Genomic DNA, 19,201 nt, shown 5'->3' on the forward strand with positions numbered 1-19,201 from the left:
TGCGGTTTTCACTGCGAGGGCCCGTTGCGGGCCCTCAGGGGGTTGGGGGGGTGGGGGACTGCACTTGGGGGGTACCTATGGTACCCCCCAACATTGGCGTGGACAAGGTGGCAGCCACCACCCGGTGCCTATCACGTTGTGCATGCCAATGCACAACATGCATATATTGCATTGTGGCGGGTGCTGCTTACAGCACCGCCCAGCGCAATGAAATTTATGCGGGATGCCACCGTGGCGGTGGCATCCTGATTGCCATGGCGGGACCGCCGCACCTCTGGCGGTCGGTCCCATGTACCGTTACGGTGGCGGGCGGACAAAGTCAGCCCGCCATCGTAATGGATTCCAAAGTGTGGTGCAAGGATGTTGTATTTGTTTTTTGATCCTATGTGGGACGTGTTTCCATGTCGTGCTTAATGACCACCGGAATACAGTTACCATGTTATGGGACGCAGAGATTAGCAGTATGGTGGATAAAGAGCTATGAGAGAGACAAGCAGTTTGTGGTTTTCATCAGGCTGGTAGCTTTAAGCAGCTATGCAGGCTCCTTTATGGCATTTCCCAAGATCATAGTCTACTTTGCTGTTTACTGCACTGGGTTTTTCAACCTTATATTTTGTTTAAAGTTTTTTATTCCTCAGAAGGTATAACTGGAGATAGAAATTTTGAAGGAAAGGGCTTTGTTACACTCATCCCATGTCTGAATGTTATTGTGATTTGTAAAGAAGCGGCCACAGTGTGTAGGTATCTGATGTCTGATGGATACTTCCAACTGCAGATTGCTCACTTTGTGAATATCTGTAGGCACCAAAGTGCATCCGGAAACTCAAAAAGCATTGAACCTGCGCACCAGTAGGTGGCATCTTCTCAATCCACGTCGACTCAGTTGCACTCCTGAATTGACAAACAGAGCAGCATATACAGCCAACCCATGTACGCTGACATGAGTTCTTGTCTTTCTGCACCTTCGGGTGTGGAACCGGAACTCCACTCCTCATTTTTTTCACTCTGAAGAGATTTTTTACATCAAATTCTTCCAGTGTGCAAGAGAACTTGTCCCACCCAAGACTACAGAGCTCAAATTTTGTAGGCATGTCACAGACAGATGTCTGTGACAGATCCCCATAAGGTGTTTGGGTTTGGTGTAAGATACTCTGCCCAGATGAATATGAAACTCACTTGAGAACACAAAGCTCTACGTGTCAAAACAATGTAGGACCTCACAGAGGTCTCACTCCAGGTCAAATTCAAGAGTGGGCACTCACTCCTGAAGTCGTCTCCGCTGCAGATTTTCTAGATGGTTTAAGTCTTCAAGTGTGTCTAAGAAGAAACAAAACAAGTCCAAGCATGACTCAGCCACTTACCACCACACTCGTTCTCCAGAGAAGGTGCAAGGGCATCACCGTGCTTCCAGTTCTTGCTCGCTTTCCACCGAGGAGCCATTTCACACTTTGATCCTGACTTACCCCGCGCTCCCAGATCCATTGGGGATGTTGCAGCAGGTAGAAGCATTTCATGTGACGAAGCTGCACATCCCTGGCACTCTTCAGGCTCCCCCTGGCACGTCTTCAAACTAAAAGAATCTGCAGGGGTCTCCAATCTGGTTACCGCCAGCGGAGCAATCCATGGTGCAATCTGTACCACTTGAATCTGCTTCGGGCTCCTTACCGGCGTTGATGCCAACTTTGGGTCAGGAGGCGAAATTTGCACCAATCACTTGGACTTTGACACCAGCCTCTGCCTCCAGCGCCAGAGGAGAAGCTCCAACCCATTGTGGAATCTGACACTGAGCAGAACTTGTCTTGACCTCAACCAAGCCTTGCCCAGATAATGATGTCGTGCCGTCAACACTCAAAACTTCAGATTCATACAGTATTCTATTTCAGCACAGTCGTGCAGAGACACTACACCAACGTTTTGGCTCAGATTCAGACCGGGCCAGCCATACAGAGAGGACAGTGGAGGGGATGGGGATGAGTTTGCCTCACCTTATGATGGGGACAACTGGTATGGATGGAAAAGAGGCCAGTGGATTGTATACCTCACACAATACTGTGTTGGTTCTCACACAGACCCGCAACTGTTGTTATAAGTCCTTGGCCTCCACCTCCCCACTGTGGAAGTGAAATCAAATGTACTTATTGAGGTCCTTCATTCCTGGCCAGGCACCAAACAAAGCTCTCCTGCCCCTCAATGAGGTCCTCACTGACACATTATTGAGAACTTGGGTTAAACCAAGTTCTGGCCCTCTTGTCAGTCGCAGGTCTCATGCTACCATAGAGCAGCACCTAGCAACCTGGACCTTTTAAGCCAGATCCTACTCCTGAGAGTTTGGTGATGCTGGCATCAACCAGCAGAGGGAACCCTAACGCCTTTCCAACTACTCCTCTGAACAGAGAGTCCAAATGTATGGAAACATTTGGCAAAAGAATGTTCTCCTCGGCCAGCCTTGCCTTGAGGTCAGTCAGTCATTGCCGGCTGCTGCTTGAATATTGCACCCTCGCACTCTGGGACATGGTTGGTGAGATTTTACCTGCAGCCACAGAAGACTTATGGACTTCCTTGTCCCATACTATTCAGGATGGATGTGATTCATCAGAGTTTACCATCCACGGAGGCCTAGACACCTCTGATTGTCGAGGAAGGTCCACAGGGACAAGCGTGATGCTCCAGCGCCATGCATGGATAAGATCCTCCAGGCTTCTCCGGGGACATCCTGGCGTCCCCAAGTCATGCCCTTTGGCAGTTCCCATCTGTATGATAAAGGCAAACTCAGTCCTGGAGCTTTTCAAAGAGACCGGAGTCATGGCACACTCTTTGGACCTTTCAGCACCACTCCAGCAAACCCCTCAAACATTTTGTCTTTTTTGGGGATATGCCAGCAGCTTGGTGTAGCGACAGCATCAGGTGCAGCCATCTGCACAACAGGCCTCCTAGCCCTTTCAAGGTTGTGGCTGAGGGCCCTACAGAAAAAAAAGGACATCATGGGCAGCCATCTGGTAGGAGTCAAGGTCGGCCACTCCCTTCAGGAGTAGTACATTACATCCAACAGGTGAGTTCTTTAAATTGTCCAAAGGACTATGTGCGCCATTACTCTTCGACCCACCACACTTGACACCTACATCAGTGGAGCTTTTGGAGGACCATCTTTTGGCTAAAGGAGCCATAGAGAGGATACTGGCCTCGGAAGTGGGGATTGGATGTTAGTCCTACTACTTTCTTGTGTGGAAGGACAGAAGCCTTTGTCCTATTTTGGATCTTCTGCTCAAAGCCTTCCTGACTAATTGAACCATCAGTACCCCTATTTTCACATCCCTGTCCTGCAGGCCCATGGGCACTACCTGCAATTCAAGGTGGGCCATGAGCACTTTCAGTTTTCTGTGCTCTCTTTTGGGATCACTAGTGCCCCTCGTTTGTTCACAAACATGATGGCAATGCACGCTGTCCATTTTCAGAGATCGGTGGAGCCAGTCTTCCACTACCTTGATGACTGGCTGTTAAGGCCGGCTCGCCACAGTCAGGCACGGACCCACTCAAGAAAAAAGTGAACCTCTTCACAGCGTTAGGGTTCTCAATAAACCTGCTGAAGTCCCACCGAACGCCTTTGTGGAAGCTCCCTTTTTATTGGAGCCATCCTTGATATGGTGCTCTTTCGGGTCTTTTCTCTGAACCAATGAGTCAAAGCCATTTGGTTAAGATCCTGATGTTTCAGCCTCTGTAATGGGTCTCAGTTACGATGGTTCTGAGACTTCTTGGTGTGTTAGCCACCTGAATCATGCTCACAGACAATGCCAGATGGCACATGTGAGCCTTCCAGTAGGATCTGAGGTCTCAGTGGGCCTGGCACCAGAAGAACATGTCAGATTCCACCCAGGTGTCGGAGTGGACTGCAAAAGATCTGCAGTGGTGGCTGCTCAAACGCAGTTGGACCATTGCTGACCCCTCTCTCTACTCCACGCAGAGTTGACTGTTGTGACGGACGCGTCACTACTAAGTTTGGGAGGTCATCTGAGAGAGGTGGCGATCAGAGGACGCTGTTCTTCGGCAGAGACCTACGACCACATCAGGACCTGCAGGTAGTTCTTTTGCCGGAGAAAGCTTTCCCACCCACCGTCAACAGGCGGTTGGTGGAAATTCTCACGGACAACACCACTGCCTTTTGGTAGTGCAAAAAGCCGAATTCTGTGGTGTCCTTAGTCCTGTCCAAGGAGGCTTTACGCCTCTGGAATTGGCTCAGTTGGCAGGACATCTCCCTGGTTGTACACCACCTGGTATGATCTTTAAACACCAGGACAGATGAACTCAGTTGATGAAGCCTAGCGGATCACGAACGGTAGTAACACCAGAAAGTGGAACAGGGTATCTTTCAGCATTGAGGAGTACCCTGGGTTGATCTTTTACCCACTGCAGAGAATGCTCAATGTCAGTGCTTTTGCTCTCTGGATGTCCCTCAGAGATGCATTCTGCATGGAATGTCACACAGAACTACTGTACATGTTCACGTTGATGCCTCTCCTTGCCAAAGGTCTGGAGAAGATGAGAAATAACCGGGCCCAGGTGGGCCTGTTGCAGGCATAACCTTTGCATATATTGATATTTGTTTTGTTTTTGGCTTAGTAAGAACTTGATGTTGGCACCTTCAAAGGTTACTTGTTGGCCCTCTCAGCCTTTTTTTACGTTTGCCGGACCCGCCGCACTTGTTTAAATCACCTGTGGTGATGTGTTTCCTTAAAGATTTGCAAAACGTTTCCACCAAAGCCATTTGTGATGTCACTTTGGGACTTAAATTTGGTTATTTTTCCTCCAGTGTACCCCTTTTGAATCAATGCACAGTTGTTCATTGGTTATCCTTAACATTAAAAACGGCCTTTCTGGTTGTGATAACATCAGAACGCCATTTGAGTAAGCTTCAGGCCTTCACGGTCCAGCCTCCTTAAACCACCTTTTTTTTCTGGACAAACTGGCGTTAAGGACTCGAGGTGCGTTCCTGCTGAAGATGGTGATCCCTTTTCAAGTCAGACAGGCGATCATTCTTCCGACCTTCTTCACTCCGCTTCAGCCCTGGAAAGAGGAAGAGACTCCATTGTTTGGATCCCAAGAGGGCGTTTAGCTTTTACATTTATCGCACAAAGGAACATCAGGTGGATGATCAACTCTTTTTGGAATCCTCTGGGGCAACAAGGAACAAGGCGGTGCAGAAGCAGACTGTCTAATGATCGATAGTCCTCTGTATTAAGTTCTGCTAAGAATTTGTTAAGAAGTAGCTTTCAGAAAGTCTGAGGACCCATTTGACCAAAGCTAAGGCTGCTCAACTGTGTTGGCATGCAGAGTGCCCTTTTCTGGATATCTGTCAGGGAGCTACATCTTCTCAGTGCACATATTCCCGAAGAACTTTTGCCTTGACAGTCAAGTCAACTGGAATGTGAATTTAGTCCTTTCTGTCTTGCAGAGCCTTTTACTGTCAGCATTCCACAGACTCACTGTCTTTGGAGGTGCTGATTTGGTATCTATTCACAAGGTGCGGAATCTGCGGTTAGAAGTATCCATCAGAAGAGCAAGTTACTTACCTTTGGTCCAACCTAAGGAGGTATGTGATAATCTCAGATTTTCAATTACTGTAATTCAATTCAGTATTCCTTATTTTTACATTAATTCTTGTTTCCACTTCGGTGTAATTTTATACAAATCCATCTTTATTTGAAGTTCATACACAGACAGCCAACACGTGTATCGATGGGTAAAACCCTCTTCTTCAGGGCCCAAAAGAACGAATTGTAGATTGTGCCTCAGTCAGCTGCCGCACCTGTATCCTATGGACTTTTTCAGCCTATTGCCAGACTCGTCTCGCTGAGCTCGTAATCTGCTACCTCCACTTCAAAGTCTTTTCATTTCTGATTTAGCTAGGCGTTGTCATTCAGGAGTGCTTCTGCACATTTACTGTCTCTTGTTGGATCAACTGTCATTAGCTGGATTTGCATCTCCTCTTTGTCTTTCTCTAGTGATGTAATCTCAGCTTCTTGTTTAATCTGTTTTTCTTCAAACATCCATTACTGATCTTCTTTCTGGTGGTCAAATTCAAATTTCAGGAACGTGTGCTCATACCTAAGCTTGTTGTATTCGGACCTATATTTTTTCCACCTCTTGCTTCGCATGAAAAGAGAACGTAAAACATCCGATTGCCTCAATTTCTCTGCTGACTATAACCAGCTGTGTATGCAAAACACGCGGTTTGTCTAATGGACAGGCAGCCACTAGGGACTTTCTTAAGTCTGGAACGAACATATACACTCATTTAGATCACCCAGTCTAGAAGATGATCAGGCATATATATTGTATTGTTTCATCAAGCCGCACCTATGTTAATACCCATAATTAAATCCTTTAATAGTAATCAGTCACCATATCATGTGAGTACATGACACATCAATAAAAACGATAATTTTTGCCTCTAAATTTGTAATCTACAGCCTTCATTCAAAAATGTCAAACCCATGCCAGTTTTTGATAAGTTGGCGTTCCTACCATATGACTGTCTGTTGTTACTACTACATTACGGTGGATAGCCTATTAATTTTTGAAATAATTAAGTGACCATTTGAATTAGTGGGGCATATATATGTATTGGGGCCCTCAAGGTGTTTCTGAACTTTCAACTTGGTATTATATTATTGTATTCGTTTTGTAAAAAAAATTGATGTTAATATAGTTTTATATTGATGAAAGAATGAAGGTGTTATCATTGTTTATATGTTGATCTCTTATCAATTTGTAGACTAAAAGCCCAATTTAGAGTTTGGCGGACAGGGTACTCCATCGGAAATGTGACCATGGCCGCCAAAATCCTTGGTCCAACCGCCTTATTTAGAAACTGGCAACTTTAAGTGTTCCATCAACTGAGCCCTGCTAGGCTCTATTGATGGAATACTTCCTCCGAGGGAATAGTGGGCGACAGAGGAAGGACATTACAACCTGAACCCTATTTATTGTGGACCTGTAAGGCCCTTTTTTTTTACTGTTCATCACTGACAGGAAAAACCTTGTGTTGAGGGACAGGACAAAAACAATAATGACCCCAAAACCATAGGCGAAAACTCAGAGGGTGAGGGGGTCATTAGGTTTTTGTTTTACAATAACAAACTCCCATCTCGGCAGCTTATTTCTTCAAAACAAAAAAGTGTTAGTAGTCTGGTGTACAGCCGTAAAAAAAAAATAGTGAAGGCAACAATGCACCTAACTTTTAGTACACTGAAAGAAACTGCCATGACTGCAGTTCTGTTCACTGTACAGAGAGAAACGCAGGGCTGGCCATCATTTCTAAATCTGGCAGTGGAGTACCTTTGGAACGGCGATTGTAATGTCCTCTGCCATCCCAACAAACACTTCTTCATCCAACAAACTTAAAATCATGCCTAAGTGATCTAATCTTATTTCAGCCTTGAGGAAATCCCTAGTGGCTACACATCCAAGGGCCCAAACACGTCTAGAGAAAGACTGTAAATATGAAACCGGAAAATGCAAAAATTTTAAAATATATTTAGGGATCTCCGTGATTAACTTTTGAACAATTATTCTACATGAACCTTGAAAGAATAAATGGTGACTGACAAATAGGTGTTATTTCAGTGGTCTGCAAGCTAATCTTAGATTTACATTTGGAAAACTAGGATGGTCTGATTGGATATGTCTTTGCAACTGGATATCCACAAGATGCTAAGCACCTATTATTGAGAATAGATCAATTTGTATATATTATAAATAGTGAGGTGTGTGCTTTCTATCCTGTCGCCTACCTTCTATACTACATGTTTATATATGCCGGTAAGCAATGCAGTGCTGAACAGTGTGCCAAGCCTCGGTATGATTCATGACTGTTACAGAAAGGGAGGTATTAGGTGGGTTCCTATAGCGTGGGAGGGATAGTGTGCCCTACAGAGATGAGTTTTCAGCTTTTTTGAATTGCAGAAGGGTTCTAGTAACTCAGACAGTGAGGATGCTGGTCCATGTCCTGGGAGTGTAGACATAGATTGCCTACTTTATTTCATTTTTCTTCTGGAATTTTGTTTTCAGTCACTTGATGCCTTGGCTTCTGGTGTGGCACTGTTTCCTGCTAGTGCTCCTTGATGTTACAACAGTTAATTCTGGAAGAATACAATCCGAGACTACTATGACCTGAAGCTCCCTGGACAGGAAAGGTAGAATTTTCCCCAAGTGTCTTAACACATGAAAACAGGAGGATGAAACTGCATTGATTTTGCACTTTCAGAGCAAGCTCCATTTTTACAAGCACACGCAACATTTGCACCTCGGCCATTTGCGGGCGGGGGGGCACTCCAGGGATGGCCATATGATCTCTATCCTTGCCTACCCCCTAGATCTCCGTTTTATTTGTACTTAGTTTGAGGAGAATTATGACACATCGATGACTAAAACTCTAAAAAACATTCTGTCGCATAGAAATTGGCTTAGGAATTGGAAGTGACTTACTCAATAACCTAAATTTTTAATGTGCCATAATTGCAGTGAAAAGCAGTAGTGCATGAATACTAGGTTTGGATCTGAAAGCAGCATGTCATATAAAGGATTTCATTCATCAGAATGTTGTTAATATTCTTCAACTCACCTATCCCAGGAAATATGAAAGGAGCAAGTTAAGAAATTATTTCAAGGGTATACATGTGCTAGACTGTTTTCCATTTAGTTGCTTTGTTCTTGTAAAATATTTATATCTTTGTTTCTTTCAAATTTTCCACTTTTCTGTGCTACAAAGTTGTAGAACCTGAAAATTAATTCCAAATCTCATTAAGTCTCAAGCCAAAAGTCTAATCTGTAACTTTAATGTATCTTGTTGTTCTGCCATTCTAGACATACAATTGTAGTTCCTGTATTATAGACTGTGGTTTTTATGTCAAATAATCTCGTTCAAAATCTGTGACTTATTACATTGTTATTTTTATTCGATAATTTTTCATTTGTTTTGCAGGTATGTAATGGAGTATGTGAATGTGTAAAAGAAAGTAATCCCTTTACAAACTTTGCGAAGTTGTTTTCAACTCTGCATCTTTTGTGTTTTTTAAAGGTTGTGAGTTTCTATTTCTTGAAAAATGTCCTATAAAAGTAGTATGAATTTATCTATACAAAACCACAACTTAAGCACAAGAATTCTAGCACGATAAAATTATTATGCAAAAACCTATTTAGCATGAATTTTCATAAGCAACCGTTTAATTGTGAAACTTACCAATATCTTCTGGGTAAAATTTACATTTTGTACACTTGTAAAATATGTGGTACTACTTACCAGAAAAGCCAAGAAAATCTTTTATACTACTTACTAACCAAGCAATAATGTTGTTGTACTGTTATAGAAAGAACTGAATGTAGCAGATGTATTGAAAAAGAATGAGCAGTTCAGCTTTTTTTTTCATTTTCTTATTTTGGAACATCTTTACAGCAGTGAAGCCCCTAGGTATCCAAGTGTTTTTGGATATCTTTTATTGCCAGTATAGAGAAAGGAGTACTTTTAATTTCGTTTTCTGAATGGCAATAGCTCGTTGTTACTTGGAAGTGACGTCATTTTACGGTTGTACATCGAAGGGTCTTCCTCCAGCTCTAGCTCTTTTTAGCCAATCACCAGGGATTCCATTTTTGCCAAGCGATCCCTAAATATAGGAACTTGCGGTCACATCCTTGGAGGAATGTAAATTGGATTGCAGTTTCAGCAGAAAATGCATAGAGGCTGATTTGAATATTAATTGCTAATTAACCTTACGAAAATCTAGAGCTAGATGTGTGCGCATAATTTTAAGCATACCTGTAATAAATGGACTGTTAGTAGGCAATCGACAGAACAAATTCCTCTCAATACATTCTTGGGGTAACACTACCTTGACGCTGAATTAGAATTTCCATTTTTCCGCCCATACTTATTGCTCAGATCCAACTAAAATGAAAATATTATAATTGTAATAGGGATTATGGAAGGTTGGTGGTTGCCCCATCGATTGTAGCCTACTTTTTCAAAGGTATTGCACAGATCACTTTTAGAGCACAATTATGTGGTAGGATGTTTATTGCCCAGGTACTACATTAAGAGGGCAAGGTACAGGGGTGGCCATATCTTTGAACCCTTTTACTCTAGCCCAGATTATTAGAAAATAAATTGAGCACAATTGTTTATCTTGTATCCAAGTAAAATACATATTCTCCCATTTTCTGTATTATCAAATCTGATGTAAACACTCCCAATGCCCCTAAATACTAGACTATCCTCTCTCGTTGTATGTGACTATGTGTGATCCATGATCACACGCAGATGTCTCAGCCACTCACACAGCAGTTGCACAAAACATATACCCAGCCTTAACACATCCTACTAACTACCACAAATCCTAAAGCCTAAGTTGTTCTCAGCTGCTCCTACCACCTCTTACCTCTGACAAGACCCAAGATGGTCTATGTTGCTGCTACCACTTTACTCCACTGTAAATCTCAAATCAGTCTGTCTTCCTGCTACCACAGCCAAGACCTTCATGGTCTACGCCGTTGCTACCCAATGATGATACCTCTAAGTCCTAGGTTAGTCTATGCATGTGTCTCGCACCTAATGCCACCTGGTCTATACTGCGGCTACCACGTGATGCTACTGCCAAAACCCAAGGGCGGCTTTCAGTGGTATGAGTCATCTGTGTATTCGTTATGCACTCAATATACCTTATCCCAAAGCTAAATGATTTGACTAATGGAGTGGTGGTCCTGAGGACTGTTATACCGTCTTAATAGAATGTGAGGCGGAGAGAGGAGGGAGAGAAAGAACTTCCAAGTAAGCCAACATTGGTTATCTTAACTGTTGTAGCAGAGACTTTGTACCCTGTCATCTTGCAATGTTAAAATCAAGGCCCTTGGGAGCTCAGGTGAATTGTTACCACCAGGGGCCGCATTACACATGTGGCGCATTTTCCTTCATTGCACTGGATGCACCTTTAAAAATATGCACCCGGCGCAATGAAAGAAAATGCACCCTATTATGATGAATGCACTGCCCTCAGGGCAGCCGCGAACTTGCGCTTCCTTGGAGACAGCGCATTCCTGTGAAAAGCGGAGCGGCTGCTTTGAAGACACTTTGTGTTTTCACAGTGCACGCCCAGCCTGCACTTTTAAGGGGGATTAGAGATCCCCTTGCAGGCGGTGCAGTGACTGACTGCACGCGCCTGCAAGGGGATGTCTCTGGGAGTCCATGGGACCCCCCTTTCCCTCCTCCAGAGGGCTGCTCATCGGGGGGCTCACTAACATTGCACCATCTTTTAGGTGCGCTCTGTCAGTGCGCGTTCTGAGTGCTTCATAGCCTTTGCGCCTGCGTCTGGAATACGGCGCGAGTGAAGAGGCAAAGGGATTCCCTCATTTGCATGGGGTATACCCCCATGCAAATAAGGGAACGCCCCCTGAAGATAGCGCTTGCGCTTTATGTGCACCAAGCATCTGCGGCCCCTTCTGTAATACCAAAGAGCCTTGGGGGCGCGCAAAGTGGGCACAAACGCCTGTTGCGCCCTCAGGGCACTTTGTGTAATATGGCCCCAGATGAACTTAAACGGATATGCTTCTGTGGGATAGAGGGAAGGTGCAAAAAAGAATGCCTTTGATGGACATATTGGTTCAGCAGGATGAATTCTTAAGACACCCTACTATAGGTTATCTTTGAAGGATGCATCTTTCATTCACGCCAACAGGAAAATGTCTAATTGCCCCTATCTTTTACAAAAACAATTATTTTTTAACATGAATATAGAAAATTTACTAAGCTGGAAATCAGGTTTCCCAGCTCGCCAATGTCTCTGTCAGACTGCCTTTCGGAAGAAGGTTCAGCCAAAATATGAAAGCCAGTCCGCGTGGTGGTGGCTTCACAAGTGCAGTAATTGTACCCTTCCGTAAACCAAATGTGTGGTATGGTGTTAAGCTTTCAAGAGCATCTGGAAAGCGGCCCTCAGCTCTGGTGGCCACATCTGGTAGCAGTGTCCCACTCTGGAGGCCATGTCTAGAGAACTGCGTCTAATTCTGGTATCCCACGTCAGTTCAGTTGTGTAAAAGTCTGTAGGCCACATCAGTGGCTTTGTGCACAGCATTGGACAGAAAATCCTGAGTTTAGTGTCCCGTTCTGAAGACTACGTATGAAGTAGGGTGGCAAGTTTTGGAGACCACATCTGAGTGTAGTGCATGGGTACTCACAAACTTTCTGTCGGGGGCCAAAATTACAGTGTGGTTTGTGGCTGAGGGCCGCACCGGTAGTGGTGGGGGTCAGTGGGGGCGGGGCTAGAGTTTAAAAAAAATCTAACCCATTTCAAAACATTAGAAAATGAGACAATGCTGTATTTCAAAAGCAGATGTAACTGCAAAGAGCACATTTTGATAATAAATATTTATTAGCAGACAATAACAATCTTAAGAGGCATTGCACAGCTCCATACACACTTTGACCCCAATTCCATCACAGTCTCTCTCTCTCTCTCTCTCTGTCCGTCAGTCTCTCTCTCTCTCTCTGTCAGTTACTCTCTCTCTCTCTCTCTCTCTCTCTCTGTCAGTCTCTCTCTCTCTCTCTCTCTCTGTCAGTTTATCTCTCCCTCAGTCAATCAGTCTCTCTCACAGTCAGTCTCAGTTAGTCAGTCTCTCTCTCTCTCTAAGTTAGTCAGTCTCTCTCTCTAAGTCAGTCAGCCTCTCTTTCTTTCTGTCAGTCAGTCTCTCTCTCTGTCTGTCTCTCTGCCAGTCAGTCTCTCTCCCTCTGTCAGTCTCTCTCTCTCAGTCAGCCAGTCTCTCTCTCTCTCAGTCAGTCAGTCAGTCTCTCTCTCAGCCAGTCTCTCTCTCTCTCTCTCTCTCTCAGTCAGCCAGTCTCTCTCTCTCTCAGTCAGTCAGTCTCTCTCTCAGCCAGTCTCTCTCTCTCTCTCTCTCTCTCTCTCTCTCTCTCAGTCAGTCAGTCAGTCAGTCAGTCAGTCTCTCTCTGTCAGCCTCTCTCAGGTATCCTCTCTCTCTGTCAGTCAGACTCTCTCTGTCAGTCTCTCTGTCTGTCAGTCAGTCAGACTCTCTCTGTCAGTCTCTCTCTCAGTCAGTCAGTCTCTCTCTCTGTCTCTCTCTGTCAGTCTCAGTCCGTCTCTCTCTCTAAGTCAGTCAGTCTCTCTCAGTCTCTCTGTCAGTCAGTCAGACTCTCTCTGTCAGTCTCTCTCTCTCTGTGTCAGTCTCTCTCTCAGTCAGTCAGTCTCTCAGTCAGTCTCTCTCTCTCTGTCTCTCTCTGTCAGTCTCAGACAGTCTCTCTCTCTAAGTCAGTCAGTCTCTCTCTGTCAGTCTCTCTTTCTGTCAGTTTCTCTCAGTCAGTCTCTCTCTCTCTCTCTCTCTCTGTCAGTCTCTCTCTCTGCCAGTCTCTCTGTCAATCTCTGTCTCAGTCAGTCTCTCTGTCAGTCTATCTCTCTCAGTCCGTCTCTCTCTCCCTCAGTCAGTCCCTCTCTCTCTCAGTCAGTCAGTCTCTCTCTCTCTCTGTCAATCTCTCTCTGTCAGTCTCTCTCTCTCTCTTTCTCTCTCTCTCTGTCAGTCTCTCTCTCTCTCTCTCTCTGTCAGTCAGTCTCTCTGTCAGTTAGTCAGTCTTTGTCAGTCAGTCTCTCTGTCAGTCAGTCTCTCTGTCAGTCTCTCTCTCTTTGTCAGTCTGTCTCTCTCTCAGTCTCTCTCGCTAAGTCAGTCTCTCTCTCTGTCAGTCAGTCTCTCTACTCTCTCTCCACTGTCTTTCTCTCTCCACTCTCTCTCTCCCTCAGTCAGTCCCTCTCTGTCAGTCAGTCTCTCTCTCTCTCTGTCAATCTCTCTCTGTCAGTCTCTCTCTCTCTGTCTCTCTCTCCGTCAGTCTCTCTCTCTCTCTCTGTCAGTCAGTCTCTCTGTCAGTCAGTCTCTGTCAGTCTCTCTCTCTTTGTCAGTCTGTCTCTCTCTCAGTCTCTCTCGCTAAGTCAGTCTCTCTCTCTGTCCGTCAGTCAGTCTCTCTACTCTCTCTCCACTGTCTTTCTCTCTCCACTCACTCTCTCTCCATTCTCACTAGTGCCCTTCCTCTTTCTCTCTCTCTCTCCCTCCCTCTCTCACTGGTGCCCTCCCCCTCTCTCCATCTCCCTCACACTAGCGCCCTTTCTCCCTCTCTCTCTCTCCACACTCTCTCTCCACTCTCTCTTTCTCCTCTCTCTCTCTCTTTCCGCGGTCTCTTTCTCCTCTCTCTCTCCACTTTCTCTCTCTCTCTCTGGGGGGCCATGGGCAAGGTCCGCGGGCCGCTAAGGAAGGCCTGCCGGGCCGCTGGTGGCCCGCGGGCCCTACTATGAGTACCACGGGTGTAGTGTATAGTGAAAAGCACGTGCCACGACTAGAGCCTACATCTGTACAAGTGTAACCACTGCAGGAGCTATGTATCATTTTAGAGACCACTGCTCCAGAAATTTAGAAACGTTCTAAAGTTGTGCTACCAATTAGATCCTCGGGCTAAGAGTCAAAAATGTGAGCAAAATGTGAGTATAGGACCCTGGAGGAGAGAGAGGTGTTATGAGAGGTATGCAAACTCAGAACACTTTTTTTGCTCAGTGTATGGGTCACTTGGAGCTCAAGGTCACATTATTGTATTGTAATTGTATTGTAATTGTATTTATGCGCTTACTACCGCTACTCCGGGACCCATAAAGGATTAGTGTTGAATTAGTATAGTGAAATATGAAAGTAATTTGAGTGCCGGATAGGTTAGTCAGTTATTTGGATTGAGAAGGATAGCGGAGGTAAATTAGAGGGAAAATGGTTTGCACTTATAGCACTTGTTAACCCTGATGAGGTGTAGAAGCACTTTTTTGGCGAGTAGCACGTTACTCCGGAACCCATAAGGATTAGTGTTGAATTAGTATAGTGAAATATGAAAGTAATGTGAGTGGTGGATATGCTAGTCAGTTATGTGGTTTGAGAATGGTAGGTGAGAGATAGAAGAGGGAAAAAGATTTGCATTTATATAGCGCTTGTTACCTCTGATGGAGTGTTGAAGCGCTTTTTCGGCGAGTAGCACGCTACTCTGGAACCCATAAAGGATTAGTGGTGAATTAGTATAGTGAGATACTAAATTTGAGAAGTGGACGTGTTAGTCTATTATTTTGATTGAAAAGGATAGTGGAGGGATATAAGAGTGATTATGAGACTGGAAGGAAGTGAAGGTTGCGAAAAAATGACAATATCGTATTTTACAGCAAGCATGGTATGGGCACCATACAATAGATGGGAGAAATCCAAGTAGATCATGTAGCCTTTGTCTGTCAAAGCAGTAGGAAGAATATCTGACGTCATCACGAGCCGCATTCTGCACCCTAGAAGAGTTTGCACCAGCCTTTGTCATCTGTGTACCTCATGCAATCCCTCATACGCACCCTCGCAAGAGTTCTACCACCACGAGCTACCGAAAGCGCCGCGACGCCAGACTAATGGCAGATTGTGCGCTATGTACGTGCCGACTAAGAATAACAACAGTTAATGCGTAGATGGTGCTACGCAATCAAATACTAAAAGTACTTCCCCCTTCGAACTTCATAAGCGAATGTGAATTCCAGCAGGTGATTTCCCCAAAAAACGCTCTGCACAAACATTATTTACTGTCTGCAGTGGTTTATTTGGGGAATTGTAATCTTCTGTGACGAATAAAAGATTTCGTTCGGTACCAAACCAGTGTGCCAAAATACAAGTGCTCCCTGTAAATTAAAAAAATGCCAGCACCTACTTTTTTTCATCGCGCTTCATGTATGTAACAGTACGTACGGTCACAACTCAAGAGAGTCCGAGTCAAAAACATGAAATCCTGGTTATGTTCCAGTCTGTGCAGGAGATGCACCATTCCATCTGACATGAGACACCTTATACTTCAGTTAACAAGTAGCTTCACGAGTTCTCAAAACGTTCTAACTTGTAACAAAACTTTTAAACTTGTAATAAAACTTTTTAACTTTTAACAAGTTTATTTTGCTAAGGTGTCTCATGAGTGTGCGTACACACCCAGCCATTGTTCGCCAGTGTGCGACGCGTGCCGCCGGGGAGCTCACCTCTGACGCGGGGTCACCTCGCTGCGTTCCACGTAAGTCCCCATCTCTCCTCGGCTGTGAGCGGGGCCCGCTCCCCTCTTGTCGTCGTGTTTTGGTTTCTACCAGAACCCACCAGTGACTGCTCTGTTTTGGGCGCTCCCGGCTTCCGCCGCTGACAGCTGCGGTAGTCACAGCATCTGCGGGACTCATTATAAACTGGTTTTTCTGCCTTCGGAGGCACGTTTTTGGAGGGCACATTACCTGCGGTAGCTTCTCCTCAGCTGTAGCATCTGGGCCTTAGTGCCGACAGCTGGCTGCCAGCTTACTGCAACAACTCTGCGGAGGGGCAGAGGGGCTGCTCTCACCCCGAGGCCCGACGGGCGAGTGGGCAAGTATTCTGGCATAACTGAAAAGTTATATTAAATAACTGAAGTTCAAGCAGGACCAAACACGGCTTACATACAAAAAAACACCCCAAACTTTATAAAACTGACAAATAAAATGACCTAATGCTAAAATGATCAAGAAATTTTTGATTTCATTTTATGAAATGTGCGTGTCTGAACTGTTTATTTCTGTCATCTCAAAAGAAGCAATTGGACTCCAATTGCTTCCTTTGAGATGATTGGACAGCAAAAACTGACGGATTGTTCGAAGTAAACAGGTGTTATTGCCCTCTCCTCCAGGCGTTAATAGTAGTTATCAGACCAGAAATGTGGCCTGAGAAATTGACAGCATTAAACGTCCTCTTCAGAGGGGCCCAACTGGTCTTAATTTCTCACTCCACAAATACAGGCTTGAGTTTAGGGAGTATAATGACACGAAGTGCAATTAACATAAGTTAACACATATGTGGAGAAGAATACTGTTAATACGCATGCCCCTGATCTAATACACAACTGTTAAAAACACCCATTGACTGGTTTATTTCCATGCCATTTATCGCCTAAGTAACCAAACAACTTTAGTTAGTGTCAGCATTCTGCATATGTTTTTTTTTTTAAATCAGATATTAACCAAATTCCTCCTGGTAGCAGCCCACTTCATCGCTCTCTCACTCATATCTGTTGCGCTAGACACAGACCGACCATATGCAAAGTAGCGTTGGCCATCCTCAAACGGACAGTCCATCTAAGCTATATATCCTCGAAGCACGTAGACGAACAAGCCTGTCAGACATGTTTCGCCTCCAATGGCCCACATTGGTGATGTAAGGCCCAAAAGGCTATAGCAGAGAAGCGTGGCCTCTGGCCATGCAGCAGAAAAGTGATGCACCTAATATTTGCATTAATTCCTCTGAGTAACATTTGGATCGCTGCCACCATGGTCTCCACTAAATGAGAACAGAATCGGCATTAGGAATGTTTTTGGGATCATCTGGTTATTCACTTTGGGCTGGACCGCTGAGCTGGACTCAAACAGCCAAAAGAAAGAAAGTCAAGGACTGAAATGCTCGAACAAATCGTATTTCCTCCGATTAGCTAAGTGGTGACATTACATAATGTCACCGCTATATGTGAATCAGTTGTAACATTGAACCAAAAGTAGAAGTAAGCCCAGTAGAGTCAGCCTAGTAGTTTGGCCTATACACCATACTTTTTTGAGCACGGACATGACTTGAAAAGGATTGTCGCCTTCTGTAATGGCCTAGACATGAAAGCTTAAGATGATCAGGCCCGGTTCCAGGAATTTTTATTTTGGGTGGGCCAAGGGTGCATTTGGGTGGGCCACTGCGGGCCCAATTTGTCGCTTCTTGTGGTAGCCTACAAACCCTAGATTACATCATATCTACTTGCAAATAGTCACGATGATACAACAGATCGAATCTGTGTGTATACAGAGGATGTGGAGAGTTATTTGAAAGTAAGAGCAATGTCTGGATCTAAGTGCAAACCCTCAAATTCCAACAGGCCAGGATTCAACACAAGTACTTCCAGGCCAGATTATCCACTTTCCTACCATCCCTCTCCTGTGCACCTTATCTCACAGCTGACCTTGGGCCCCAGCCCAATATCAGCCACCATCCAACTCCACTTTCATTATTCCCGTAAAAAACATTAATAAAATCACCTTCAAACTTAAAATTATGAATATAGCAGTAAATATAATTAGCACGCACTTTATAATATGGTCCACAGTTGCCCTAATGACCTGACTGCTAATTAAATGAAACCAAAAGGCCATGACAGGGCCGGCTTTAGTGCTAGTGCAAAAGTCTTTTTTTTTCGCCTCACCAATGACCTCTTTCTCCACAGATACCATTACTACAACCCTCCAACAGTGCCCTTCATCCCTCTGTAACCACTCTCTCATATGCATCTCATTTGTTGTATAGCGCTATTCATATCAGTGTAGAGTGTCAGTACTTTACACCACGCACACATTATACAGAGACAATGAATCATACAAGTATGTAAATCCGTCTATAGGGAATGTCACAAAAGCCAAAGAGGATTACAAGGTGTAGGAATCACATGTCAGCCATACTGGTGGGCAGTATATTTTAACAGGTATTGGACTGCGGAAGCACAAACTCACGATGTAAAGTATACCCCAGTGGTTGGGGGTTGGCTTTACTAATAAAAATGTATATCGGCCCAAACTCTTTTTTAGCAACATTAAAATAATGAAAGACTGGGGAAGTTCTAACTATATAGTAACACAAAAAAGTGAAGTTCTAACTATACCGTTCATGTTTGTATGCAGCTCTTTGACAGCTCCATAGGTCACTGTGACTGTCCTATGTTAGGATTGTAACATCTGAACTGCAAGTAACACAAGAATCTCTGTGACAAATGCAGTATCCCACTGAGCTATGCAAATAAAATACAGCTTATCCGCATTTCAAAACTACCAACAGGCAAAGGATTGGTCTCCAGCAGGATCATTAATCACCAGTTATTTGGACATTTTTTATTGTTTTGTAGCATCCATGGCCATGACAATGATAAAAACAATTTAAATGAAGCATACATAAAGTATGCGCCTTGCTGGGCCTGTGCAGATTTTAAAAATAAAAACAAATAGTAACACATTCTATTACCTACTCTGTTAGTCAAACTTTGTGTCACAGCCTATTCTGATAAGCAGCGGCAGGGGGTCAGGGAAGGTGAATCAGAATAAACAAATGTATTTTGTCCAGGCTGAGC

General features: G+C 44.4%; 1 protein-coding gene across 2 annotated transcripts in view; it reads right to left on the reverse strand.

Annotated features, from left to right (window-relative positions):
• Nucleotides 1-16,271, reverse strand: part of BNIPL (BCL2 interacting protein like) — a 161,739-nt gene extending 145,468 nt beyond the window's left edge. The window contains exon 1 of one of the 2 annotated variants that reach the window (XM_085639873.1): nucleotides 16,074-16,271. In XM_085639873.1, coding sequence (XP_085495999.1) covers nucleotides 16,074-16,117 — 44 coding nt within the window. In that variant the 5' untranslated portion in view covers nucleotides 16,118-16,271. The remainder of the gene's footprint in view (nucleotides 1-16,073) is intronic. The other variant, XM_085639876.1, reaches the window with a different exon arrangement.
• Between the last annotated feature and the right edge of the window lie 2,930 nt (nucleotides 16,272-19,201).

Source organism: Triturus cristatus, chromosome 12 (genome assembly GCF_964204655.1).
Source record: "Triturus cristatus chromosome 12, aTriCri1.1, whole genome shotgun sequence".
NCBI lineage: Eukaryota > Metazoa > Chordata > Amphibia > Caudata > Salamandridae > Triturus > Triturus cristatus.